Here is a 27,964-nt window from a genome sequence, read left to right as displayed (position 1 = left end):
AATACCGAATTCAGACATTATCAAATACCGAATTCTTTATTTACAAACTATATATATATATATATATATATATATATATATATATATATATCTCACAAGATTTGAATTTCGTCGCTTTCAAACTCGAAAACTACGCAAAATATTTTATTTAAACACATTTAAATGAATTCTAGGCATTAAAAAAATCAATTTTGCTGAAAAAAGGAAGAAAAAAGTTTAGAAACATGCGTTGTGTCCTTTAAGTGTATAATATATTTACTACGTTTATCGTGAATTTGGCATTCAATGCATCTCTAAATTTAAGGGTGCGGGAAATGAATTAAAGGATAGACTATATTATTGAAAATTATTTTTATAGATATCTTAATGAATATTGGGTAGATACAGAATTCATTGTTCAAAACATTAGGTCTATATATAGTGTACATGTTTACAATGTACATGACTGACATACATACGAGGAATTTTGTCGTGTTTGTTTTTGTATGTTTCCAAGAAATTACTTGTTATTTCCTCTGACGACAGGCATTCATTCTAGACAATATATTGCTTCGCCATGAGCCCATTTAAAAACCTCTGAACGTCTTTACACCATTTCGCTGCCTATTGTTCTGATGTAATTTTTAATTACTAATACACATTCTAAGTCTACTATGACGTCATATAGTATTAAAAAACTAATAATGAGCGGAATACTTGTACAAATGTAACAACAACAAAAAAGAAAGTCATATGATCACTATTTTAAAACATCTCTGTCTTATTTAAAAGCAATTCCTTCCATCTGCATTACTCAGTACGCCTAGGCAGAGATCATGTTTACGTCCTACATTATCTAATGACATGCTTGTTTTAGTGATTATTATCATTTTGATTAGTTTTTCGCACAAATCTAACATTGAGATATATAACTGACCACGGGTAAGATGCATGTGACCCAAATTTACCATTACGCATGCGTGTACATTTAATGAGAATTAGCTTCGCTTTGCGTTCACACTGAGCTAATGCGAAGTAAAAATTCGCATTAATTAAATCGCGAGGTAAATTTAATTCGAAGTAAACTAATGCGCATTTTAAGCAATCTCCGTGTGAACGCAGTTCATATTTAATTAGTTTTGAGGAGAGGCATGGTTCACGGGACTGATGCACGATTTTCCTCCACATTTTTTTTTCACTTTAAATGATCAAAATCTACAGTCTGATATGTTTATAAGGTTTCACACAAAAAAAATTAATGTTATTCATAATGACAGAAGCTCATTATAGAGAGTTTATTATTTGTTTTGAAAACAAGATTGAGGTGTATTAATGTTTACGGGGTTTTCAAAATAAATGGATATTGACCCTTGAGTTTATTATATATATCACATCTCAAGTATACTTTAGGTAACATATGCCATTTAAAAGTTAGAATTTGTGATTGTACAAAATGAGGATGTTTTAAATTACAAAATTAACGTAACGTTTCACAGGTTTGTTTGTTTGCATAAAAACTCGAGTCTTTGTTTACATAACACAGAATCAAAGCTAAGATATTGCCTTTATCCTTGCATTAAGACGGCCCAAATTTTGGTTGTCAACATCAAATGAGCTGTATCTTCAATTTATAGCATCGACATTGAAAAACATTTCTTTCGAAAAACTTGAACCAATATGCGATGCTGATTTCAGATATACTTCGTTATTTTTCTTAAGTCGTGCTGGATGGATATGTGCAGTCTTTTTACTCTCAAAATGCCCTTACTTCGCTATCTAGTTGGAGGAAAGGGTGATTAGTAAAACACTTCATTTAATTCAAGAAAAGAAATACTTTTATTGAAAATCATTTCACACCATCATTCCTAATATATACAAGACTTTTATGCATTAATAAAATAGATGCAACAAATCAACAATTACAGGAAGGTTAATTAGAGATTTGTACATTAATATTTTCACTCTGACAGAACAGCATACTGCATGTAACTAAATTCGTTTGAAATATATATTATAGTAATATTTCACGTATCAACAAATAAATGCATAATTATTAGAAAAAATCAGTTATAGCTAACCAGATATCATAAAATGGCGTCAAAAGGTTGAAAAGTGTGTCCCAAGGCAGTCCAGTAGGTATTCGGTAATAGCTCTTTGATTTCCGGACATGTACCGGACAGGAAACGGTCAATAAACAGACTTCACCGATTGAGTAAAGGATAAGTGCCCGGTAAACAAAAGTTCATGTGCACCCATGAGAAACTGGCGTGCTACCGGTGTCCAAGAACATTTAATTGATCGGGTCATGACCCGTGTCTAATGGACATCAACAAAAGCAAACAGAAAAATTATACAAAGAGTTATACAAAAACTTACGAAAATACACAGTTGTTGTACACTAATCAAACACAAATTTATAAATCAAAATAAACTACATATACAAAGAATCATGGGGGGAAACCACGAAAATACACAGCTGTTGTAAGCTGATCAAACAACTTTCGCTGAGTGAATGGTAAGTATATAGAATATGTGAGGAGAAAAAAATTAAAGAATTCAATGAATGCACTTTCATTATATTTTTGTGCTACAACTTCCGGTTCTGTTCTAAAATGCGTTAGCAGCGTATCACAAATTTATAATATACTGAAAATGTCCAATAAAGCACATAGAGGTTTTCTTTTGTTAAAGTACATGCGATACTCAAGAAAATTAAAGAAACCACATTACCGTGAAATGGGTATTTTCTGTGGTTAGAAAGTTTTGCGATTTTGATCCGTAAATGGTAGCAAATTATATTGAATGTCTGCGTTTCCAGTATCTGCGGTTGCATTATACATTTAAATGTCCCTATATTTGTCTGAATGCATGTATATGTTTGCAATTGTAGTTGTTTTGGAATTTTCTTATCCGCGAAATTCCACAAGAAATGGACAACCGCAGAAGATACCCGTTATATTGGTAGTTCTTAGTACATGTTATGTATAATCTTGTAGCTGTATCAATGCGAGTGAATGCTCTGGCTACCAGTGATTTAACATGAACGGAAAACTCTCATTCGTATAAAGTAACGTCGCAATAAATTGTGCTTAAAACTAAATCATTAATGATTTTATATGGATTGCATGTAACTGTTGTCGATGGGTCACACCTGGCGTGGGCGCAATAACTTGATGGTAAATTGAGTAATTCGCAGTCAAAATCGGTGTGCTAGGAACGGTCTAACAAACGATACGAAACACGTCAGACAGCATTTGACCCAATGATAGGTTGTATCGACAAACTAGATCGTTATAGCGACCATAACATTTGCGAAATGCTGAATTTAAACAAGATTGTTGAAAACATTTTAACGGCAACTTGTTTGTCAATAACCTTTCTCGATTTAAGAACAGATCATACGCAGAACAAGCTCTTGCGTATCGAATCAGTTAAGAGACATATACATCATATGCAGGTGATAATGATATATTGCTACATAAATATGGGAAGTTGACGATGGATAAGATGAAATCATCCCGTTTATCATTAAGTTGAATTGTTAGTTTGTCGTTAACATGTACGTGTAATAGAATATCTAAGTACGAAGCAGATGAGGAAGATTCTATGAAGCCTTTTATTTCAAATACACTATGATATATTCAATTGACATATGAATAAAATCATTATTGTTAATAGATGAAAATTCGTCGATGTATCTGGATGTCAAGTGGAAGGCCAAAGCAACGTATTTTGTCTTGTCAAAAAGAAGCTTTTAAATAAATTCAGCCTTACAAGCATATAAAAACAGTTCAGCTAGCAAAGGAGCACATGAACATATCATTTATAAGTTGATTCATCAACAAACAGCTTTATATTATATACACAATTGCGCTTAGAAATAAACAAAGCAGAGACTATTACTACAAAATCAGTTCATTGGATACCAGTTTTTGTTATAGAATTATTTTCACATTTTCGGATAACCATGGTAAAGAAAATGTAATATTTTCGACTGAATTAACCATAAAGCTAGTTAATGCACAAACTGCCGCTACAAGCACTTCACTTAACTTTATGGATTTTTTATTTACTCTCATATTTTGATTCGTCAAATAGTAAGAAACGCTGATCGATGAACTCAGCTGTGAATCCTGTTGAAATAGCATATCATGTAGGATTCATAATCACTCTAATTCCGGGTAACTTTAAACATTTTTGAGTACTTTTGTAATTCTTGATACATTGCAATTCTTTTCTCATAGCCAGGTTCCCGTTTCAAAGTTTCAGATTTAATCATGTCATCAATGGTATCACCAACTGAATTTGCCAGTGGACTCTTGCTAATACCTTGCAGCTCATTTTTGCACTTTGTGATTCTCTGGACTTTATCATGAAGCCTTTGGAGAAATGCTTCTATGTCGCTATTAAGATATCCCAGATATTCATCATACGTTAGCTGTCTACCCTTTTCTTGTTCATAATTCGCCTTCATCTCTTTGTAGGATTTGGTGACCTTTTCACTGACATATTTGTAAACATATGGGGTGTTTTTATGGACAGACCATATGCAGTGACCAGTACAGACTGTGCAGTATCCATCTGACGACATTGCTACACAGCGAATTTTGTCGTCATCATCCGGAATCCTACAGTCCTCGTGACATGTGAAGAAGCACTGCATACAATTTGTAACATGGTTACCTGGTTCTAGATCGCTTTTGATTTGTCGGATTTCTTCTATTGTAAAGGACGTGTCGCCACTAGACTCGATAATATCTCGATCTTTAGCGAAAATTTTTACTCGAGTTTTCATTTCTTCCAGTTTGACAAGATCATCACTTACCTCTGGTTGGATATTTGCGATATCTGATTTTAGCTCCTCTCTTTTTGTGGGAGTCGGCATTTGTACGTTTGCTCTGATGCCTTCTGGGGACGTTATTGTAATGAAGTCAAAAAATAAACGTAGACGTTTATCATTGATTCGCCACAGAAACGGTGAGTACTCGTCATCACTGTGAAAAATGGCAGACCAGTTAACGGAAAACGACGAATTAGGAGCAATTCTATGATACCGAAAAAACTGTTCAATTCTAGCATCACCTGCATCATCAGAATTGTAAAACGCACAGAGCTTTGACATTAAATGATCTGGAAAATAGTGCAAAATGGACTTGATGTATTTTATCTGCTCTGGTGATAATTCAAAATCATTCCCTTTTGAGACCAAACAAAGACAATTGATTCTTTTCCAGTCTGAATTGCTAAGTGACTCCATTAGTTCGCGTATCATGCCATTATTTTCTTTAGTGAATGATTCTAATCTTGGAAAGTCGATTATCGTTAAAGGAAACGAAATTCTTCCAACTTCGTACTCGTTAAATTGGTATATCTTAATCCAATCCCCGTAATCCTGAAAGAAAAATGTAGGCTTAATTTTTTTCCCTTCATTTTCTAATATGATATGGATTACTAACAAAAATTCCTACCAAATATGGTACGTAGACGGAATTCAGTTAATATTCACACAAGTGATGCCACCTCCTCAGTAAATTATAAAATCAAGAGTAATGCTGTTAAAATTCCGACATATTTCACATGTAAAAGATCTTTAAACATTTATTTATACAAAATAAAAACAAAACGATTATTTGAATTCCGATCTACACGGATGCATGTAATGTTATATTGCATACTGGAAGTGTTTGTGTGGACATGTAGAAAGTGTACAGCATTTAATTTTGTATATAAAACGTGATTTAGTTGGACAGTATGTAATGCATAACCCGATTTCTCAACTTGTTGCGCATGGTACATGTAAATGTGCATTCGATTCCTTGGAAGGGAATATATGTAGGATACCGAAATAAAACTGTTATAGAATTTTGTAATACTACTTGAAAACGCTTTAATGTCGCCTAACCCCAATTATACCACATTATCTCCTAGGTATGCGTCCATTATCAATCAATCTTTACTTCAATTCAATGGTTAAATGATTATCAAATAATCTAAATCTTTCACAAAAATATATTTTTTTGTACATTTTGTGAATTCATGAAGAATTTACATTGTTATTTGCTAAAATAATAGAAAACTTCACATTTACACAACAACACCCTATTCCATAATTTGGGTATGGATAAGTGAAGATAAAGAATAATTATCATTATCATAAATATCACAAAATCCCACACATGTTTCAAGGGAAAGGGACATTTATGAACTTTTAACAGAATTAAAGCAAGGTTCCCATGAGGTATTAACTCATATCTAAAGATTTGATAAACATAACTATATATAAACACACGGCCTTTCCATTGAGGGTCGGTACTTTCGGTTTAGCATAAAATCAATGTACGTGTAAATTCTATTTCAACAATCCAAAATTATCAATCGTACAGTTAATGTTAATTTAATTTGTTGTTAATATTATCTTTGCATATTTTATTATCACTAATTGCAACGTATGACGAGCTAATGTCATTGTGTGATAACTTGATTATACGTACATCTTCTTGTGTATTTTAGCTACAAAAATCCTGTTAATCTTATTCTTTCTTTTTAATCAATGCCTAGGCATCACATGTTATAATCTATTATAATTCATGTAATTGTATGGCAGAGTGTGTTACAGCATACAGTGTAGAACCAAATTGTTCCCGTCAAAGCTGTTCCATTATCGAGCTGGTTTTCGCTGTAAACATCAAACGACCGAAAGTTACTTTGACGAACGCGTTGATCGCCAGGTAAGGTGTACATGATGACTAGTTACTATTATTTTGTAGTATCCAATCCAAGGCTTTAATTCAGCTGATTGACAGGGGATCACAAGGCGGTGCTATTTCCTCTCCTTTAAATCCGATATACAATCATATTCTGTTTTGACTTGACTCGATCGATATTTTTACAAAACAAAGGCAATGCAGCTGTAATGGGGACATTTTGTCCTTGAATGCTCATAAACAAAAGTTATTCTATCATAGCCCAAATATTGTGTGAAATATTTGTTCAAGAAAGAAAGAAAGTTCATAGGCATTAAAGCTATTGATAAATAAGTAGCCCGAATTCTTTTAAGACATTGAAAAGTATAAGGATTGAAGTTATATCACATGATTAACCATAATTTCTTGGTAATATGGTAGTCCATAAGTACATTTCCCGAGTAATAAATATGATCGCAATATTTTCATACCTGATCGGAAATATCCAGTGGTAAGCAAAATCGAAAGTCGTCATCGAATCTAACTCCGAGGACATAGTTCATAATCCCTTCAATGAGGGTTGTTTTACCGGAATGAGGTGTACTGATCAGTAGTATACTTTTCCCAGCTATTAGTCGTTGGCCCTCATTTGTATCTCCTAAGAAAACAAACAATCATTACTGCAAACTAAGTTTACTTCACATGACAGATTCGTTTACTTTGAACCAATCCTTAAAAATCTTTCATGTCTCCTATGTGTTTAAAATTTGTCATTGCAAACCAGATTATTGTTTAAAAATTGCAAAATGCAGCCATTGTGGATAAAATTATTTTACATATCTGAATACGCATGTTCTTATGCTGAAGAACAAAAATATAAGATCCGTTTCGTTTACCTATGAATATTTTCCGTATCTTCAAACGTACATAATTTTCAGCATTCCATTGAACAGCATATCTGGACAAAATATTTGGTGTCCCCTCTTGACACAAAGTAGAATTTTGCTTTATCTTGAAAGCTAAAGTCCTTGTACTGATTTCATCGCTATCCTCCCCAGGAGGCCCAATTTTGTTTCTTAAACATGCACATACTCTTGCTCTATACTTAGTATTCGGTGGAAGATGCGTTACAGTTATAGTACAAGCACCACCCAACGTTTTTAACGACTTCCATTTGTCTGGTGTAGACGCCTTTCTGAAATAAACAATGTAGTATTCCGGAACTGCAAATATTGGTCTGTCCCAAGATATAGTAAAGGAGGAGTGGGTTGCATCCATAAAGTGCGGCTTTCCCTTAACCTGAAATTAAAGATAAAGATATATTTCTAAACAACTACTGTATACAATAGTTAGGGTTCCTTTTTCAGTGTCTGAATCATCTATTCTCACCCTTAACTTGGAAGAAGATTTATTCCAGTAGAGTAGCAAACATGCTAATGCAACTGCCACAATTACCACTCCGATTATGAAACACGAATGAAATAGTCCTTCTAATATCATTGTGAAATATGGATCAAGTATTCCTTCGAATATGGTACCCATCATCAATTCGTTGAAATATGTATCTGGGTGTTTTCCTTATCCCGTTAACGCAAAATATTAATTCTGATTATAATATATCTGTGTGAACATGACACGGTACAGACTTCGATGTTGGTCTGGCTATTGAAAACGTTATCCCGCTGCACATGCATGTACATGATTGTATATTAACTTGAAATAATCTTCGTAACCAGATCACAATTCCTTGAGTCACAGTTCAAAGTTACTGCATGTTTAAATGCCTTACAAAGATATATGCTCCAAAAGGACGTTCTGGATTGATGGAAGTAAATAATAGCTTTTGAAAGCTCATTAAATATGCCATGGCTGCGATACAACCAACATAGTTACCCATAGTTACATTTGTCCATCGAGATAATGTAATAAAATATAAGATATAGTATCGAAACTGAAACTGCTCAAATTTATTTTGGCTTGAGAAGGCAGGTGATGTACACTGTATTGTACAAGCAATAGATCCAACTAAATGTGCTTCATTGGTGGAGGATCAAACCTTTTCTCAAGAGAAGCAGCAGTACTACACTCCCTCACAACATTCCCTGTCATATAAACATTAAAACTGTCAACTCTAATCATTTTCACTATTACGATCTTTTAGCTTACACCTGCTTTGACAAATACGGACTCTAAATCAACGTATTTCTGTTCCATACATACACACACACACAAAAACTATTTCTCTGTCTCTCTCACACACACACACACACAGACAGAGCGAGAGAGAGAGAGAGAGAGAGAGAGAGAGAGAGAGAAAGAGAGAGAGACACCAGACTTGCCTATCGTATTACGCCTCCTGTTTTCGGATACAAAAGGTCATATTACCTTTATTGACCACTGATAGCAACGTCAAGGGATCAGTAGTCACCATACTTATGATTAATTAGTCTGTACGATGAATCTAATGAATCTAAATCTAGCGCGTGTCATGTCAGTAAGCCTATAGGTAGATGAAATAGTAGCTTGAATATACTCATTTACAAATATTTCAGAAGAATCACCCACGCGTAAACAACTGAGAAACGAAACTACAGTAACTACGAACGTTCAAACAACAATTTGATAGTTCGCTTTACTGAGCTTCTGAGAAACGATGATTACTAAATTACTCATCGATTGGCTGTTTGATTGATTGATTGATTGAATATTGTTTTACGTCACTCTCGAGAATATTTCACTCATATGGAGACGTCACCACTGCCGGTGAAGGGCTGCGAAATTTAGGCCTATGCTCGGTGCTTATGGTCATTGAGCAGGGATGGATCTTTATCGTGCCACACCTGCTGTGTCACGGGACCTCGGCTTTTGCGGTTTTATCCGAAGTACCGCCCCATTTAGTCGCCTCTTACGACAAGCAAGGGGGTAATGACGACGCATTCTAACCTGGATCCCCACGAGATAAGATTGGCTGTTTGATTCCCATGACTTAACACTATTTAGCATATCAAAAATAGTACCACCGCTCCCGTTAGCCACCGCCACCACCACTTACAACAACATTAGCGACTCATTTTAGAATTCAGAACATTTGGATTTTCTAGTTGTAGAGTTTCATACACGAACCTTAGTGCCTCGTGACCATCGTAACTCTACAACTCGAAAACTCAAAGATTCCCAATTCTGAAATGCGTGGTTGATTATGTAGTCGTTGCTGTTGTTGGGTGTGTTGTTGTTGTTGGGTGTGTTGTCGTTGCTGTTGTTGGGTGTGTTGTTGTTGTTGTTGTTGGGTGTGTTGTTGTTGTTGTTATCATTGCTGTGCCTCCACTACCTGTGACTGCAGATTTTTAAACATCAACTATAAGATTTTATTGATGCATCATTTTACATATTTTCAGTTGATATTCCCCATCTCCCGTGCAATTAGAAAGGATTTTATAATGTAAATCCAATTATTATCAATGAGAAACTTCAGCATATTTTTATTTCAAATTGATAGTACTTGTTCGTGGAATCAGAGTGGTGTTTAAGAAATTAAGTTTTTGTATGACTGATTACCAGATATGAATATTGCCTTTTTCCATTTTTGTTGAAGAAGCAACTGTCTATGATGTTAAAAAGTATAGTCAATCATTATTTTAATTTCTCGCGAGGAATGGTTGTGCAAAGTGTTGTAAAGTCAAGTTTTGATGCTGTTGAATTGAGAAAAGTTTTGTGTATTCACATTTCCTAAAAGTTGTTTTTAAAATTAATTTTAGAACCTGCATTTTTTTGCATCACATAAATTTGGCATATATTGTGGTTAAGTACGTTTGAAGTTTCTCCTTCAAACTTGTTCATAGTTTCATGAGGAGTAAATATGTGGGCTTGGTAGAACATTTACTCGATAAAGTAATGTATCGTTCTTTATAAAGGTTTTCGTGAAGTTTAGGAAGCCAGTATAGGTACGGTAAATCATAGTCATCCAACCCAATGACTGGGATATTAGATGTGTCTAAAACTGAAGCATGTTTTTGAAGAATATAATCTTTTAAAAGGGCAGTTGGAGTGTAAGTACGATTACCAAATGTGGAATTAACGCCAAGTTCCTATGAAATACATTAAATTTTGTAATAATGAGCCTTATAATGACAATGTTGTTAATAGCTTTATCAGCTGGAACCAAAACATATTCATTGTGTAATCTATTGAGTTCTTTTATCACTTCTGGTTTACTGAGCACAGACGGATATATTGTACCCACTTGTTGATGTGTCTAAAGCGGGCTGTTGATATTCCTTTTATACTTTTAATCCATTCTGACAATGTATCAGTTCTTCCTATTCATATTTAGCCCAACGTCTGACTTCATCTTCGACAGAATTCATAATAGAGATGAAGTTATGTCGCCAATTGAAAGACCGTAGTTCTCTGCACCTCTGTCGGCGTGGGTTCGAATCCCGCTCGCGCCGGTAAGTGAAAAAGTTTCCCAGTTTACTTTCGGAAGGTCGGTGGTATCTTCCCAGGTACATTGTATCTGGATTCTCTCCTCCTCCAATAAAAACTGGGTGCCACCAGATAACTGAAATATTGTTGAATGTGGCGGAAAATATCAATCAATCAATCAATCAGCCGTAGTTCTCTGAATTTAAGACCTTTTAAAATAAATTTTTATCTTCAGTATATGAACATCACCAGTAATGCCATGTCCATTTTGGATCAACTACTGTGACATTCGGATCACGCTCGTCCGTTTCCGTAACCGGAAAAAGAGTCGAACTTGGATCGGCGCACAAATTGCATAAAATCTACGCATTTATTTGCCGGGAGTGTGCATGAAGTTAAAAGGCTAGAACCGGATGTGTTATTTAGAAGTAAGATTAAAATTTTCAGCACAGAGTGACTTTAGTATCATTAACGTCTTATTCACTCTAAAACATAAACATGCAAGTGGAATTTGATAGTGATAGAACACTTTAGATATATATGTATGCTATCTTAAATGAAATTGATTTAGCCCCAACACTCGTGCTTCATATTGATTGATTGATTTTATTTTGCTTAACGTCCCTCTCGAAAATTCATCACTCATATGAAGACGTCAGAATTGCTGGTAAACGGCTCCAAACTTTAAACCTATGCTCGGCGCTTATGGACATTGAGCAGGGAGTGATCTTGATTGTGCCACACCTGCTGTGACACGGTACCTCGGTTTTTGCGGTCTCATCCGAAGTACCGCCCCATTTAGTCGCCTCTTATGACAAGCACGGGGTACTGTGGACCCATTATAACCTTCATAAACGTCATAGTTACATTTATGTACACATAACATTTTTTAATGACGTCGTTCTACAAACGAGGTTGATTGGCTGTTACAGAAATACCCGAGTTGTTATGATTGCTACTGTGATACGGGACCTCGGTTTTTGTTGTCTCACATAAAGAACCACAGCGACTCCATTCAGTCGCCCCGGATGGCAAGGGATACTGAGGACCTATTCTAACCCGGATCCCCACGGGGGTTCCAGAGTAGAAGGGTAACTGCGCACTTGATCTCCAGTTGATGTGAGACTAGGTTCAAAGGCAATTTAAACATGCATGGGTATTTATAAACATAAAATATGTTGCACTGTAGCTACATGTACTGGATATATGGATTAGTTCGTTCTATTTTTGGTATATATTTCAGTGTGATATTGTGTATTGGCACACCTGTGACATTACAATGTACTTATGTAGTAATGCATGATGTTTCTCTATTGCACTTTATGTACAAAACTACTTTTTTTGTGGTTTGAGCGAATAAAAGGAATGAATGGGTGAGGTGACAAAATGTCATCATATTACGTGGAGGAAACATGCCTCCCTAAGATCAAACTCCCCGCCGAGGCCTATCTAGATAAAGACCTCTCCCGGTTCACGCAGTACAGAAACAGATTTCTATATTGTGAATCCGCGATCTCACGCGGACAAATAACATTAAAGAAATAGTTTGTAGTTAAAACTTGAAAATATTGCCATTAAAATCATTAATAAAAATATGGATTCTAAGAAATACGAAGAAAAATATTCCCATTCTAATGTAATTTTGCATTTCGCTTGATGTTGACATTCTTGTTTTGAATTGTTTGCGTTTGATGTTATGTTTTTGCGTCATTTTACTGTGACTTCACACAGTGTACGCTGCCATGCGGTTTTGTAGTTCCTGAGAAATCCCTATTCCATAATGTCAACTGGAGTATTTTGGTTTGTGAGCAATCTAAACAGTAATGCTTTTTATAGAAATGTGTACACCTTTAAATAAAGAAATTAATTTCCCTGGATATTAGACCACTGGGATATGTTTGTCCACATTAATTTTTAGTTTGGTTTGTGTATTAATTAAGTGGAATAATATCAACAATATACCAATAGCCCTTCTAGAGGAAACTGCGTTTTCATGAAATGTTTGATACTTGCCGATATTGACTACAAAAATGTTTCATTTGAGTTTCGTCAGTATATTTCATCTTTATGGGAAAAATTAATGGCGTCGAATTGCAGAGCATTGTGTTCATTCAGAACGAAATAAAATATATTTATATCTTATATTTTATATCTATATATTTTATATCTTATATAAAAATAATCATAACTGAAATACGTTACTGTCGTAAACTTGTTATTAATATTTTGAAATTCACTCCCCATTTGACATTGCTTTTTGCAATAATCTTAATATCATATCAGTCAAATCAATCTAAAATCAAATTCTGATTAAAACTAATGCAATCCATTGTTGGGGAAAATATCATTTAAGACTTTAGTAAAACAGTCAACATAACTAAAGCAAAATTTCTCTAAAAGATTTATTAACAATAAATGTACCTTGCATGCAGTAAAAGGAAAAAAAACATATTCATTTATTTGTGCAAACAAAAATATACAACACGCACAATTAGAAATTGCAGCTACTTATCAGTTTTTGCTCTATGCCGTGCTCCACATTGACAGTAGGCATTTAAAACCAATAACACAAAACACATTATGTGGGACGTTTACTTTGAGTAGATGGGGATTTGGTGTTATATTTTGCTTTACATAGAAAACTGGTCTAATGGATGTCAGAATGTCTCGGAAAAACATACAAGAACATGTGTATCACGCAGGTATAATTACGATCGACTCCCTAAAACACATAATGGAATATTGAAATAGAGATACCTGCAATCAAATATCTTGCTTAAAATGGGTTGCAGAGTTGAATTTTAAATTTCAGGGAGGGGGGGATCTTGTTCTTTTCACATTATTGTTTATTTCAATACTTTGCGTCGTGGAAGATTTTATCGAGCAAAGACGAGAGGTATATTATACGAATAGATATTAATTATCGAAAGGAAATAATTAAATGCGTGGATATATGCTTTCCCACCGTACGCTTATTCTATATCCATAATGTAAATCATAGTGCAAATGTAAGTGAAAGTAGTGAAAATCAGACTAATAAAAAATACGAAAAAAATACAAATAAAATAATTTTTAAAAAATGTCGGATCACTTTTAAAACGACAAATGCACATCTTCAGTATATCATAACAACTGCACACAGTTTGGGTTAGAGATGTTAGAAGAGTTGATTACACAAAGTAAGTCCCCTATTACAGGAACACCCGCCCGCCAACCCATCCTCCATTCACCATTCTATAAGCCGGATGCACGTTGCGCAACCCGGCCAAAATGAGTTGTCAAAAAAGACAAGAAAAAAGAAATTTCATTTTAGAAAGTTCATGGAGATATGAATTCCAATCCTTCACGTCAGCGTGATGAGTTGCAGTCTCTACCCTCAAGAATTTAGAAGAAAAAAACGAAATTTATTTCTTCGATAGACTGCAAAGTACATCGATATTTTACCATACTATTTTGACAAGCTATCAATGATTTCTTGATGCTAAAGTAGAAAAAAAAACAGTCAAACAATCCTGCTGGATTTACCGGAAAAGGGATATTGTGGATTCACACCACTGGTGTTTTATAAAGATACTATTTCCATTAGTCCCTTCATGTTTACCATAAAGAAGTAAAAATGACTAGATTAAACAAGAAGAGCGCAATCACGTTCAATTTGTCAAGGGGGTTAGTTTTCTTTTCACACACTTTTCAACGATCGGCCGGCCATGATGTACTCAAGAATCTGGCGATGGCGTATTTTCCTGAATCGTTCTTTTACATTTGCTTCTTCTGAAAAAAAAATGAAAAGGGAAATATATAGTCCATACATTCTTTGGATAACAAAATAAAAATTTAATGATAAATAAAGCTTTCGTTAGTTGAAAAATCAGGTGTAACAAAAATAATGGACAAGGACAGATATTGAGAAATAGCCCTAAAACAACTCAACGACACAAAATACGTACGAAACTGCATTCTTGCATAGTTGGATAAAATGTCTAGGTAAAACGGATTCAAAAACGTTTCAGAAAATAATCACTTTTAAGCAAGGACATTACAATGGGAACTGAAGTAGCATCTGCTTCCACAACATTGAGTTTAAAAGTCTCAATGACTGAAGCTACATGTTAAATCATTTGAGGACGATTTTGCAATTTGCATCAAGGATAAGTAGAACACTAATTACGTAATTGAAATCCATTGTGTCAGAGACCCTGGTCCACTTTATAACAACTGAAGTTATTGGATGCACTATAACACCATTGTAATAAGGCTCACAAACTCCAGCAACTTAAAAAAAGAACTGCTGGGATAATTTATTTCATTTTCTTCACTTTTCCTTCTTTCCTTCCGTTTCCCGCCAATTTCCGTTTCTCGCCAACTCTGCCATGCTTTTCATAAAAAAATCAGCATGAATTCGATTTGTACAGTTCCTTGGTAGTTTGAACTGTTGATATAGATGTGCTTATACCATTACAGTGTAAGTCATAACAAACGGCTATCATAGTAATGTGTGCTCAATTTTCAATTGTCAATGATTTTCATTAAAGTTAATTCTTCCATGCCCATAAACTACCTACACAGGTAAAATTGCAACATATGTTTAACATATGATTGGATATTCATATGATATGTATGTTTAACATACGTTAAACATGTGATTTTATCATGATATTACAAATAAATGTACAGCTATATGTGTCTATAATATGAAAAACAAAAGAAATGTCATAGAGAGCTGTTGCAGAAGTACTGTAAAAGGTATAGATTGTTCCTCTTTTCATTTCAGGTGCAGCGCAAACTGAATATAATAACTATGTACTCAGAGACATATTAAATAAATGCTGGTTCCTTCCGACGTGAATTGTTTTCTTTTTTCTGGAGAGGTACTTTGAAAGGGCATGTATGTCCAAAAGATGGTAAACGTTGATTGCTTGTATTTCAACATCATGTAAACAAAATAAATATTTATCTATCACGGAGTTATACCGACATTTTATCTACTGTATATTATCAACACATGTTCGAAAACATATATGCTGTGTGTCCCTTCACGATTATCGTGTTTTAAAACATGTCGAGTATATTTTTAAAGTATCATATACAGATGTTTAATCTATGTTAAACATATGTTTGATATATTTTATACATATATTAATCATATGTTAAACATATTTTTTCATATATGTTAAACATATGTTTAATATATCATAATTCCAATGTTAATTATTACAATTATTTTGACTGGACAAAAATAAAGCTGAACGAGAGTTTACTCATCAATAAATACGAAAACGCGATGTATTCATACACGCCTGAAAACAAATAACATAATGCTGGGAAACTATACAAATTTTTGCAATTGTTAATAAAGAGCATGAATTGGAATTATAAGAATCAAACATTCTTTTTTAAAGAATTTATCGATGTGTAAACTCCGGATATTTTACTCACAAACTTAACATAAAAGTGCTTCGCACTTTTATTCAGTTTGTGAGTTTTCACATCGATAAATTTTTCAAAAATAATGTTTAATCCTATATTAAACATATGTTGAATATAAACATGATGTTTCATTTATACATGTAAATGATATGAAACTCATAAGAAAAAACATGTGAATATCATATGAACAAAATGTAAGTTTATCATAAAGTAATGTAAACATGTTATTCATACTATAAACATATGTTTACATTGTGTGCTCCTTTTATATTATTATAAAAACATATATGGTAATCAATTTTACCTGTGTACACTGGCAAGAATCCAACATGTATTTGCCATATATGTGTTGTGGATTTCATTTATTAAGATCAAGTATGAATAATAAATAATTGACAACATTTTTTTCTCCTGTTCATTGTCTGTCTATCCTTATAATGAAGTACAAACATCTTCGGAAATCACTGAACCGTTTGAATGACGAAATCATGGAGGGAAACAATCAGTTTTGATTTTCTCCTCTGTGTACAAAATCTGAAAGCCATCAATATCCTGCATATTTCTCAAAACCAATATGCCATGAAACATGTTCGAACTAATCTTTACATATGTACATTCAGAGAGCAAAGATATTACAAGAACTACGACTTTTAAAACGAAAAATTTAATTCCATGAAATAGATAATGTTAATTAAGTTCATGTTTATGGTTGACTGAAATTGTTTTTGCAGATTTAAAAGAGGTTTTGATAGTTAGAATTATAATACGTTCCCACCCCGTGCATTGATTCTATATGTATAGGCATTTAATACATATAACAATCTTTAATTGATGAATTAAACCACGCGTTTGATTATCTATTTATAGAGCTCATGAAAATTAATATAACAAGCATTCTGGAAGTGTTGCATAGCAATACATAGTCCCCAAACGAAGGCAAAAATTATTCGACTGTATTAATATTCGAAGTTCATTATGAGACTAAGGTTATGGTAAAGGGGAAAATTGGGAAACCAGAATATTCAGGTACAAAGGCTAGACCAGGAAAACTTCAAAATCGATCTGTCACTTGTTATGGCAAAGCAACCATCATGATTTACTGAATATCAAATGAATATCTGTAAGCACAACAACAAAAAAGCTAGGAAAACTGGCAATTCATGTTTTGTTTTAAAGTCCAAGGGTTATAACTTAGTGAAAAATCAATAAACCAAGACAAAATTCGAACTTGATCGGAAATTTGTTATGATAAAGCAATGAACTAAATTCAAATGAATATCTGGAAGCATATAAAACAAGAGGCCCAAGGGCATAGAATCGCTCTTCTGATAAATTGTACAACCCCACCATTTCTATTTTTAGCCTCTTAGTATTCTAAATCTTTAGTTAAATCCTAAGAATTCAAAAAAGTAGGTCAATGTGACCTACTTTTTGGTTTACACATTTTGAGAACCCAAGAAATATCAACTGACAAAGTTTGATGATTTTAAGCCAATTAGTATCTGAATATTGAAATATAGCTGTCAAATTCCAATCGTAGGTCATGGTGACCTACTTTTTGGTCAGCGAACTCCGAACATGCAAGACCCATCAACTTACAAAGTTTGATGACTGTAGGTCAAATAGTATCTGAAATATATAAATATTGTCGTCAAATTCCAAAAGTAGGTCAAGGTGACCTACTTTTTGATCCAAACCCTTCGAACATGCAAGACCCAACAACTGACAAAGTTTGATGACTGTAGGTCAAATAGTATCTGAAATATATAAATATAGCCGTCCAATTCCAAAAGTAGGTCAAAGTGACCTACTTTTTTGTCGATACACTTCGAACACTCAAGATGCATCAACTGACAAAGTTTGATGATTGTAGGTCAAATAGTGTCTGAAATATAGTAATTTAGCTGTCAAATACCAAAAGTAGGTCACGGTGACCTACTTTTTGGTCGACACAAACCGAAGACTGAAGACGCATCAACTGACAAAGTTTGATGATCCTAGGTTTTACAGTGCCCAAAATATGCATCTAAAATTGAAAATGTGAAATTTGAATATCTGCAAAATTCAAAAAGTAGGTCACTATGACCTACTTTTTTGTAAATATGTTTCAAGGCCTCAAGATGCATCAACTTACAAGATTTGATGATTCTAAACCTCTCGGTATTTGAAATAACAACTTAGAATATATCTATAAATGACAAGCCATAAAATTCAAAAAGTAGGTCACGGTGACCTATTTTTCAGTTGACGCATTTCAAGGTCCCATGATCCACCAACTGACAAGTTTTGATGATCATAGGCTTCAAAGTGTTCAAGATATGCATCAAAATTAATTTTAAAATAAATACCTGCAAAATTCAAAAGTAGGTCACCGTGACCTACTTTTGAAACAACTTGACACAAGGTCCTAAGATGCATCAACTGTCAAAATTTGATGATCCTAGTCCTTATAATGACTAAAATATCAAAGATTTAAGAAAATATAAATTTAGGTCAACTTTGAAGTGACGTTGAGACCACGCCCTTTGCCCCAGGGTAATGCCTTGAACAATTTTTAATCTACAACATATCCTTATTCTTATGTGTAAGTTTGGTGATAATCTGCCCAGTGGTTCTTGAGAAGAAGATTTTTTAGCAACCACTACTTTTGTTTGTATTTTCCTGATTATCTCCCCTTGTTAAAGGGTCACATCCCTCTATTTAGTATGTATGAAAGCCCTTGGGAAAATGATACCCTGTAACAAAATTGGCCAAGGGGTTCTTGAGTTATAGCCCTTTTTCTAAAAAGTTTACGCACACCGCACACCGCACAAATGGCCATAGCATTAGCTCTTTGAACCTTTGGCTCACAAGAGCTAAAAAGTCCGGACAACTGATAATTCATGCTGTTTTTCAAAGTCCAAGGGCCATACCTTAGTGAAAAATAAATGGACCGAGACGACATTTGGACTTGATCTGTAACTTGTTATGGCAAAGAAATGTAACAAATATCAAATGGATATATGCAAGCACGTCAAAAAGAAAAAGTCCGGAAAACTAATAATTCATGCTATTTTTCTAAGTCCAAGGGCCATAACTTAGTGAAAAGTCAACGGACCGAGACGAAATTCAAATTTGATCTGTAACTTGTCATGGCAAAGAAATGTACCAAATATCAAATGTATATCTGCAAGCACATGAAAAAAGTCCGGAAAACTGATTTGCGGGACTGACTGACAAACACACAGACAGACAGACGGAATGAGCGCAAACCTAAAATTCCCTTCGACTTCGTCGGTAGGGGACTAATTAGCAAATGAAAATGTTTTATGAAGCTTACTTTTGCACTTTTGTATACATTTATACACCATGAGTATTGGGAAGAAGACAAAATCGAGATGGGCAAACATCCTGTTTTTGAAATCCTCTACGATGTGGTATCTCTCATATTGCCACATGAGTTCCGCCTCTTTTGCTACTTCCTCATACTTTGTCCTGAAATCAAAAGTAATCTGTGTACGTAATTCTGAAAATAACTTTCAAATAGGCACTGAGCCTAAGAAACTTATAAGATAGTATATCTTTGTCCATCCTCCATATTTAGCCACATGATTCTTTTCACATGGTTATACTCACTAGTATATTGTTATTTGATTATAATATAACTCTACCATACCAATGACATGTCTTTGAAGGCTTCATTAAACTAAACTAAATGCAAATCGGCACAAATGAGATCAAGATGGGCCATAGGTACAGGTATTACTATATCACAGTGCGTTTCATCTAAAAGGCAAAACTTCAGATGGAGGGTAGAAAAGAACAACCATTTCCATGTGTTGTGGTTACCTCACTTCAGATATTTGAAACAATCCAATCCCAATGAACAAAAAGATTCGAGATTAAAATAAACCCCATCTAATTAATAGCAATGTGACTCACGTGAAAATTGCAATACTGACATTGACGATTAGAACATTTGCTACCAGCATGTAGATTGCTATTGCGGTCTTCACACTCCAATCAATCTCTGCATTACCTGAAAATTATATTTGTATCAATATTCCATCCTGAGACTCTGAAGAAACAAACACGAAGTACATTACCTTGTGAGTGATTTAAAATAAATGTGAAATAAACTATTTGCAGAAAGAGTGTCCTGAACAAAAATAAAATTTCACACTGTAAATGTATCAACTTCGGCGTGAACGACATTTAGCGAAATTAGTGTGCTTGGATTTGTGTACATGGGGTGTCCATACATACATGTACAATAACGCTAAGTGACTGGAACGGAAATGATTATAAAAACTGCACATATATAATTGGATTGATGTGTGTGCATTAGTTTAAAACTATTTTATTGATCGTGGTAATGTGAATATTGCAACATTGTCACATCATAGTACAACCCCTCCTACTTTTTTCGTGTTTCACCTTGATAAGTTATGTCGTTTTGTTGATAGTTACAGCCGAAATTGTCGATCTAGTTTTATTATAACTCCTTTGTTGTTGACATTGATATGTCATTGTATTTTCATTGATTTTACTGGATCATTTGCTTATCCGTCCACTGCCGCCATACTTGTTGTTTGTATTTTTCCCATGATGCACCAGTGTTTGTGCATTTTTAGACATTCAGCACATTTTGACGGAGTATTTGATTTTTCATAATTCTTTTGCCGACATTTTCCATTTTAGAATATAACTGTGTCGTGTGAAGTTTTTATTAATCTATTGATACTTTATGAAACATATCTCGTATGATTACGCACGTTTGAGATGTCGTTACGGGATAGAGACTATGCTTGAATGGCTGGTAATTATGGGATGAAAGTATCTATTGTGATTGGTTATTAATTCATGCGGGTTTTGCAGTGCTTATAAATACTCATGCGCTGATTATCGTTTGTTCTTTTCCATTTTCAATATTTGATATATTGCTATACCATAATAAGACTGTGAATCGTTTGCCATTTTGATTACCTTTTACGTTGACCTCTTTATATAAAGGTCAAATAATAGAATTTTTGGAGCACGCTTTGTCCGGACCATAACTTTTTTGTCTTTTGACATACGCCTTTGATGTTTGGTATGTGGGTATACAATGATAGGTTATACACCGTAACTTAAGACTTCAGATTTCCCACAGAGAGAATTTGCAGATAACCCGAAATCATGAGCCAAAAATGGTACATTATTGTCAGTAAACAAGATTCTCAAAATTAGCATCTGTTTTAACATACGATGTACCCCAAGTTGACAGGAAGATCACACATTTAATGGACATTCCGAATTTCCTCATTTTGCGATTGATTTATCTTTATTTTATACTAGTGGAAAAAAGAAACTGTGCATTATGCAAAGTGAGGATAACGAACAGTGATCAATCTCATAACTCTTACAAGTAATACAAAATAGATAGTTGGGCAAACACGGACCCCTGGACACACCAGAGGTGGGATCAGGTGCCTAGGAGAAGTAAGCATCCCCTGTTGACCTGTCACACCCGCCGTGAGCCCTATATCCTGATCAGGTAAACGGAGGTATCCGCAGTCAGAATCAGTGTGCCAAGAACGGCTTAACAGTCGGTATGAAACACGTCAGACAGCATTTGACCCAATGATAGATTGTATTATTTAATATATGAAAAAATAATAAAAAATAACAATGAACAATTTTTTTTGGTTTACTGTTAACAAATGTATTCGTTACAACAATTCATAATCAATTAATGTTAACGTTGAATAACGTCAATTTCAGCACACTCAAAAGAGACTGGTATTCGAATTTGAATTAACAAAGTTAACGCGTGTTACCAACATTTCCATTCACGCATGCTTGACAACGGCGAATCATTGATGCCACTAAAGTGTTCAGAAATGGTTGAGGGATGTTGTTCCAGATGTTGGTTAAAGTTTGGCCTAAATCAGTAAATGTCACTGGCTGATTTGGTAAACGACGTAGACGTCGTTCCATTTCATCCCAGACGTGCTCGATCGGCGATAAATCGGGGAAAACAGCTGGTCATGGCAAGACATCGACACTCTGTTGAACACAAAAGTCCCTGACTATGCGTGCAATATGTGGCCTTGCGTTGTCTTGCTGCAGAATGATGTGATTTTGCTGTCTCTGTATGAAGGGTATCACATGGCGCTGAATAATTTCGTCTCAATAGGGTACACCAGTGATATTTCCATTGATAATTTGTAGAGAGGTTCTTCCACGTGCTGTTATTTCACCCCACACCATACCGCTACCTCCACCGAATTGTCGACGTTGCACAACACAAGCGTCCTAGTATCGCTCCCCAACGCGACGATACACTCTATAACGGCCGTCACTGCTATGCAAATAAAATCTGGATTCATCAGTGAACAGAATATTGGCCCAGTCCTGTATTATGAATCGCAGATGTCGTCTGCACCACGCTAGTCTAGCGGTACGATGACGTTGGACGTCTTGATCTGATGTTGTGCTCGCGCAGACGATTATGCAGTTCTTGGACTGATTGGTTGAAGTCCAGGAAGGCTACGAGCAGTCTACTTGCTGTCTGGAAACGATTTCTCGGGTGCACAAGTCTAATGTGGTTGTCCTGTCGACGCGACGTCACACGAGGACGCCGAGAACGTGGTCGATCCCGAGTGTTACCAGATTGTTGGAAACGTCTCCATAATGACAGGATGGTGTCCGATGAACTCCAAAGTGTCTTGCTACGATATTTTGTGCCATTCAAGCTTGGGGCATCCAAACACCACGTTGATATTCGCTGAGTTGTGGTATGACAGAAGGGTAAATATTGTCAATACTAAAGTGTTTTCCTTAACGAAAAGTGTCCAAACAAACCTTTTACACTAAAGTATTGGCTAGTAAAACTCGTACGTACGAACACTTCACTAAACAACATGTGTTCACTAACCATGGGAAAGTCCATGCATCTGAGTCGCGTACTATTCGATATTGTTCCAAAACATCACGTTTATTGATTGTTTAGATTTTATAAATATAAACAATAAATATAGAAAATTTATACTAAATTTTATAATGTACAGTTTCTTTTTTCCGCTAGTATACATATTTGAAGAATATATGGTTTCAGAAAATATAGAACACGCACTTGTCTACTGTACATGTACCTCTTAATCTTGCATATTTTGTACATCAGAAATGATGCATTGGCAAACGTGTGATAAATGTTCCTAAAAGCTAAATGTACATCAAATTTAAAACAAAGTACCTCAATAACTTCTGACACCCTAAATGTGATCAAAGCTGTGTTAGTCCCGTGGCTTTATATTTTTCATTCCTGGTCGTGAAAATGGGGTCCTTATCCTACCTTGTGCTGTGCTTTACATTTGATTTTACAGTTCATACTTGCCTACATCTATGCCCATCTTCTCTTCAAATGTTTCTCCAAAGAATTGGTAGTAGGGGTAATAAAAGATAAACCAGATGTGCCAATGGTAAAAACTCCCAGAAAACAAGTCTGGACAACGTTGATGCAGGATGGCGTGATAGAAAGTGCCAACACCCAACACAAAGAATATTGTCATCGAACAGAACTGCAGCAAGTGCACGATCTGGAAAAAAATAGCATAGAGCTAGACAGCATTGTACTGAACACAGAAAAACACAATGGATGTCGATGAATATGTTCTGAGAAACAAAAATCACAAAATCATTATTTGGTTGTCATAAAATTTCAGGATAGCGCTGACCATTATGTAATGGATAAATAACGAGATGGTGTTGGATAGTAGAAAGAAAGCATTGCCACCGAGGGTCGAAGGCCCGAGTTCGGATTGTTTTCTCTTAAGTATTGGTTATTTATCTTACATTAATAAATCCCTTAATTTAGCCTCTGCTAATAAATTCATTTGCTGAAGGGGATGATTACTCCACCTCGTCACCTAATACCACCTCTGGTGTGTCCAAGGGTCCGTGTATTCCCAACTCTCTATTTTGTATTGCGTCTAGGAGTTATGAGATTGACCACTGTTCATTATCTTCACCTTCATATTGTCTATTACATGGGACCATTCTTCTATTCGACAGTAATACTGTCTATAAAAAAGTTTTACACAAATTCTCACATCATTTCGTGAAAGAAGGGAAATGGATTCAGTTGATAATTCCCCCCCCCCCCCCCCCCACAAATTGAGTTAGCTAGGGTGAGGATATAGATACTGTTTTCAATTATATTATTGTGGGAATTGAAATCTGAGGGAAATTAGAGAACATTGTGTTCAGCAAACTTTGACCTGATAGTGATCATGGTGATGTATCTGATATTTAAGAATTGGAAACGAATTCCAACGGCGTTTTAAATGAGTTCCAAGAAGAAAGTACTACGTGTAGTATCTTTTCGAAAGATAAATACTGCTCTTTTTGTTACAACTAATTTTGATGCATCTTTGCACTTTCGCTCCAGTAACAAAACCAGCTAAAGACAAATGATACACAGATAAGCCCGTTGGAATTAACATAATTTCTTTAAGTTGAGATAAGCTTGTGTAAAACACTGGCTTAGTGGGATTTTGATCTAATTAACTAAGACCACTAGAATGTACGCTGCTAACTTACAGTACAATTTGAATGTGGAAAAAATGGTCGCTGTTCTGATGCAGTCGACATGGAGCAGTGAACAGGATCAAGAAGCGAGTGACGTTATACAGCAGTGAACAGGATCATAAAGCGAGTGACGTTATATAGCAGTGAACAGGATCAAGAAGCGAGTGACGTTATATAGCAGTGAACAGGATCATAAAGCGAGTGACGTTATACAGCAGTGAACAGGATCATAAAGCGAGTGACGTTATATAGCAGTGAACAGGATCATAAAGCGAGTGACGTTATACAGCAGTGAACAGGATCATAAAGCGAGTGACGTTATATAGCAGTGAACAGGATCATAAAGCGAGTGACGTTATATAGCAGTGAACAGGATCAAGAAGCGAGTGACGTTATATAGCAGTGAACAGGATCAAGAAGTGAGTGACGTTATATAGCAGTGAACAGGATCAAGAAGTGAGTGACGTTATATAGCAGTGAACAGGATCATAAAGCGAGAGACGTTATACAGCAGTGAACAGGATCATAAAGCGAGTGACGTTATACAGCAGTGAACAGGATCATAAAGCGAGTGACGTTATACAGCAGTGAACAGGATCATGAACCGAGTGACGTTATATAGCAGTGAACAGAATCAAGAAGCGAGTGACGTTTATGCATGGGATTATGTAAAGAGCCGAGTTTCAATGAACGTGATATAAGTAATTATGTGGATATATCAGCTTAGTGCGTACTGCAAATCAAGAAATGTGTTTGCCTGTGGAATTTAAAATGTAACAAAATTTACGTGCAATCCTCAGTTCTTTCTTATTTGCAAGTTTTAAACCAACAGTTGAACAGTTATCTATTCAACAGTAAACCGTTACTATTCAACGGTTTAGTCATTGAACAGTTAACTATTCAACTGCTAAGTATTGAGTAGTTAAACTATTCACTGACTAAACACAATGGATGACGTCACTGATTTGTTTTAAAGTTTGAGTCTCACATACAGAAAGTTAACAGCGTTCTGTCGAAGTTCTCTTAGGCGCTGTATTATAACTAAAGGCGAAATAATAGTTCCGATTTGTTTCAAATATGAACAATTACTAACCATATGTTTTAGGAATATAAACGTCGTTCCGGTGTAGCGGTTGAGGACAAACACACGCATGTAGCGCATGTATGAGAATATCAGGAGAAGGCCAGCAAATCGTGTGATCATTAGAAAATCGTTGGTGGATTTCTGTCGTGATAATAACGTACATCCTACCAGAACAAAACAGACCAGTCCCAAAAACTTCCACAAGTCGTTCATGCGAGCCCGAAATCGATACCGAGATTTTCTTCTTGTTTTTACTCTCATGTATGTTACACGTTCCAACATGGAAATCACCTGTTCGAATTATCAATGGAACAACTATGATTAAATACATAAATCACGCAATAGACACACATGCATGCTTTAAAGGCAATAACACCAAAACACTAGAAACAGGATACTTGTCACTCGATGTTTTATCCTGATTATTACATTTCATCATACAATTAGAATATGTTCATATGGCATGAGTACCCCCACCCCTTCCTTTTCCAATATTTTAAGATAATTTTTTCATCGGACAAATTGGGTTTCCCCCCAAAATTTGAGCCGCTTATAACACTAATTAACACAACTAATGTATATCCGAACAAATTACAAAATACTGATGGAATTCGGATAGAAAACATCAATTTTTGGGAATTTTTTTAAATATGTGTAATGGAGTTTTTTTTTAAACCCACATCGTTAATTCTTGTAAACTACACGTAGTGTTAGATTTAAATAAAAACTGCAGTTTGGCCGATGGCGATCTTATTTCAAAATACACCATATATTTAACTTTAAAAAGGGGGTGGTGGTAACGCTAAGAGCGTTTTGTTTACATCGCGGTAATATCGCACTTGTTCGCGAGATTTGTTCATTTTCTTACCAATGGCGCACAAGAGTTATCGCGATAACTCTGACGAGCTAGTAATGAGAAGCATGTATACATGACTGAGATAAAAATGGATAGTTCAGTCGTATTTGAGCTTGGAACGATCATGAATTTGTACGTAAAACTTTAAAAAAAATCATTTACGGAAATATAGAATGATCTACATAAAGTTTATGTAGAAAAGGGACCTTCTCAATAAGTAAGTGCATGAAACGTTTTAGTGACGGAAGGGAGACCGTTAAAGATAGTGTTGTAAAGTGTTGAAAAGTTGTACGTTTCGAGGCTGCTCATTTGTGAAAACATCCTTTGATTTCATTTTTTAATGAAATATGATTTTTTTTAAGAATCCACATGTCATGTACATGACTTATCACACGTTTTGTGGCACAATGCGCCTGAAGTTTCTCCTTCAAAGCAGTTAATGTTTATATAAGAAGGAAAGATAAGGGCTGATAGAAAATTTACAGAATCCAGTCATAAAGTTTTGTTTGAGAGGGTTTTTGTGAAGTTTGGAAATATAATATAGGTACGGTAACACAAATTGATTATCCTATTGATGGGGATATTTAAATATGTTGGTAGAACATTTACTCGACCCAGCAATGTATCTTTCTTTGTAAGTGATTTTGTAAAGATTTTGAAATCTAGTATAGGTACGGTAACTCAAATTGTTTGTCTCATTGACGGGGATATCAAAAGTATTTAAAAATGGAGGGGACATGAGATAGAAGGCGAATGACAAGTTCATTTAAACTACAGTTGTAATATCGAGCCTTGCAAATAAAGACAATGTTGTCCGCTCGAATCAATGCATACTCCTCGTGTAACTATATAATTCTTTACATCACTTCTGATTCAGAGAACACGGAAGGATAGATCAGGCGAATTTTCTGTTTTAATAATACTTATAATCCACTTATACTTTTTATTAATTCTGACAATGTG

General features: G+C 34.9%; 2 protein-coding genes and 1 long non-coding RNA gene across 4 annotated transcripts in view; 1 reads left to right on the top strand and 2 right to left on the bottom strand.

The window, feature by feature from the left end:
* Positions 1–1,791: 1,791 nt before the first annotated feature.
* LOC125677388 (uncharacterized) lies at positions 1,792–8,506 on the bottom strand. The gene is made up of 4 exons (XM_048915428.2): positions 8,052–8,506; positions 7,559–7,961; positions 7,154–7,320; positions 1,792–5,371 (listed from the first exon to the last, which is right to left on the bottom strand). The coding sequence occupies exons 1-4, from the start codon at positions 8,205–8,207 to the stop codon at positions 4,151–4,153; spliced, it is 1,947 nt and encodes a 648-aa protein (XP_048771385.2). The 5' UTR covers positions 8,208–8,506; the 3' UTR covers positions 1,792–4,150.
* Positions 6,607–15,921, top strand: LOC125677398 (uncharacterized). Its single transcript, XR_007371107.2, has 3 exons — positions 6,607–6,707; positions 11,320–11,512; positions 15,856–15,921. It is a non-coding gene; the product is annotated as an uncharacterized LOC125677398 (long non-coding RNA).
* The window catches only part of LOC125677386 (transient receptor potential cation channel subfamily M member 8-like), a 56,036-nt gene continuing 41,540 nt past the window's right edge, over positions 13,469–27,964 (bottom strand). Inside the window, exons 17-21 of one of the 2 annotated variants that reach the window (XM_048915425.2) lie at positions 26,155–26,436; positions 23,869–24,070; positions 20,433–20,529; positions 19,831–19,985; positions 13,469–14,855 (exon numbers count right to left, since the gene is read on the bottom strand). In XM_048915425.2, the coding sequence (XP_048771382.2) occupies positions 14,764–14,855; positions 19,831–19,985; positions 20,433–20,529; positions 23,869–24,070; positions 26,155–26,436 (828 nt within the window). In that variant the 3' untranslated portion in view covers positions 13,469–14,763. The remainder of the gene's footprint in view (positions 14,856–19,830; positions 19,986–20,432; positions 20,530–23,868; positions 24,071–26,154; positions 26,437–27,964) is intronic. The other variant, XM_048915427.2, reaches the window with a different exon arrangement.

Source organism: Ostrea edulis, chromosome 3 (assembly GCF_947568905.1).
Source record: "Ostrea edulis chromosome 3, xbOstEdul1.1, whole genome shotgun sequence".
In the NCBI taxonomy this organism is placed as follows: domain Eukaryota; kingdom Metazoa; phylum Mollusca; class Bivalvia; order Ostreida; family Ostreidae; genus Ostrea; species Ostrea edulis.
This window is presented reverse-complemented; position numbering and strand designations above follow the sequence as displayed.

What these genes read in the sequence shown, in the direction of transcription:
- LOC125677388 (XM_048915428.2), bottom strand. Translation starts at nt 8,207, where the DNA reads ATGATGGGTACCATATTCGAAGGAATACTTGATCCATATTTCACAATG. An exon ending in AATCTTCTTCCAAGTTAAGG is followed by an intron (nt 7,962 to 8,051) that starts GTGAGAATAGAT and finishes CTTTAATTTCAG; the next exon opens with GTTAAGGGAAAGCCGCACTT. An exon ending in CACTGGATATTTCCGATCAG is followed by an intron (nt 5,372 to 7,153) that starts GTATGAAAATAT and finishes TTTTTCTTTCAG; the next exon opens with GATTACGGGGATTGGATTAA.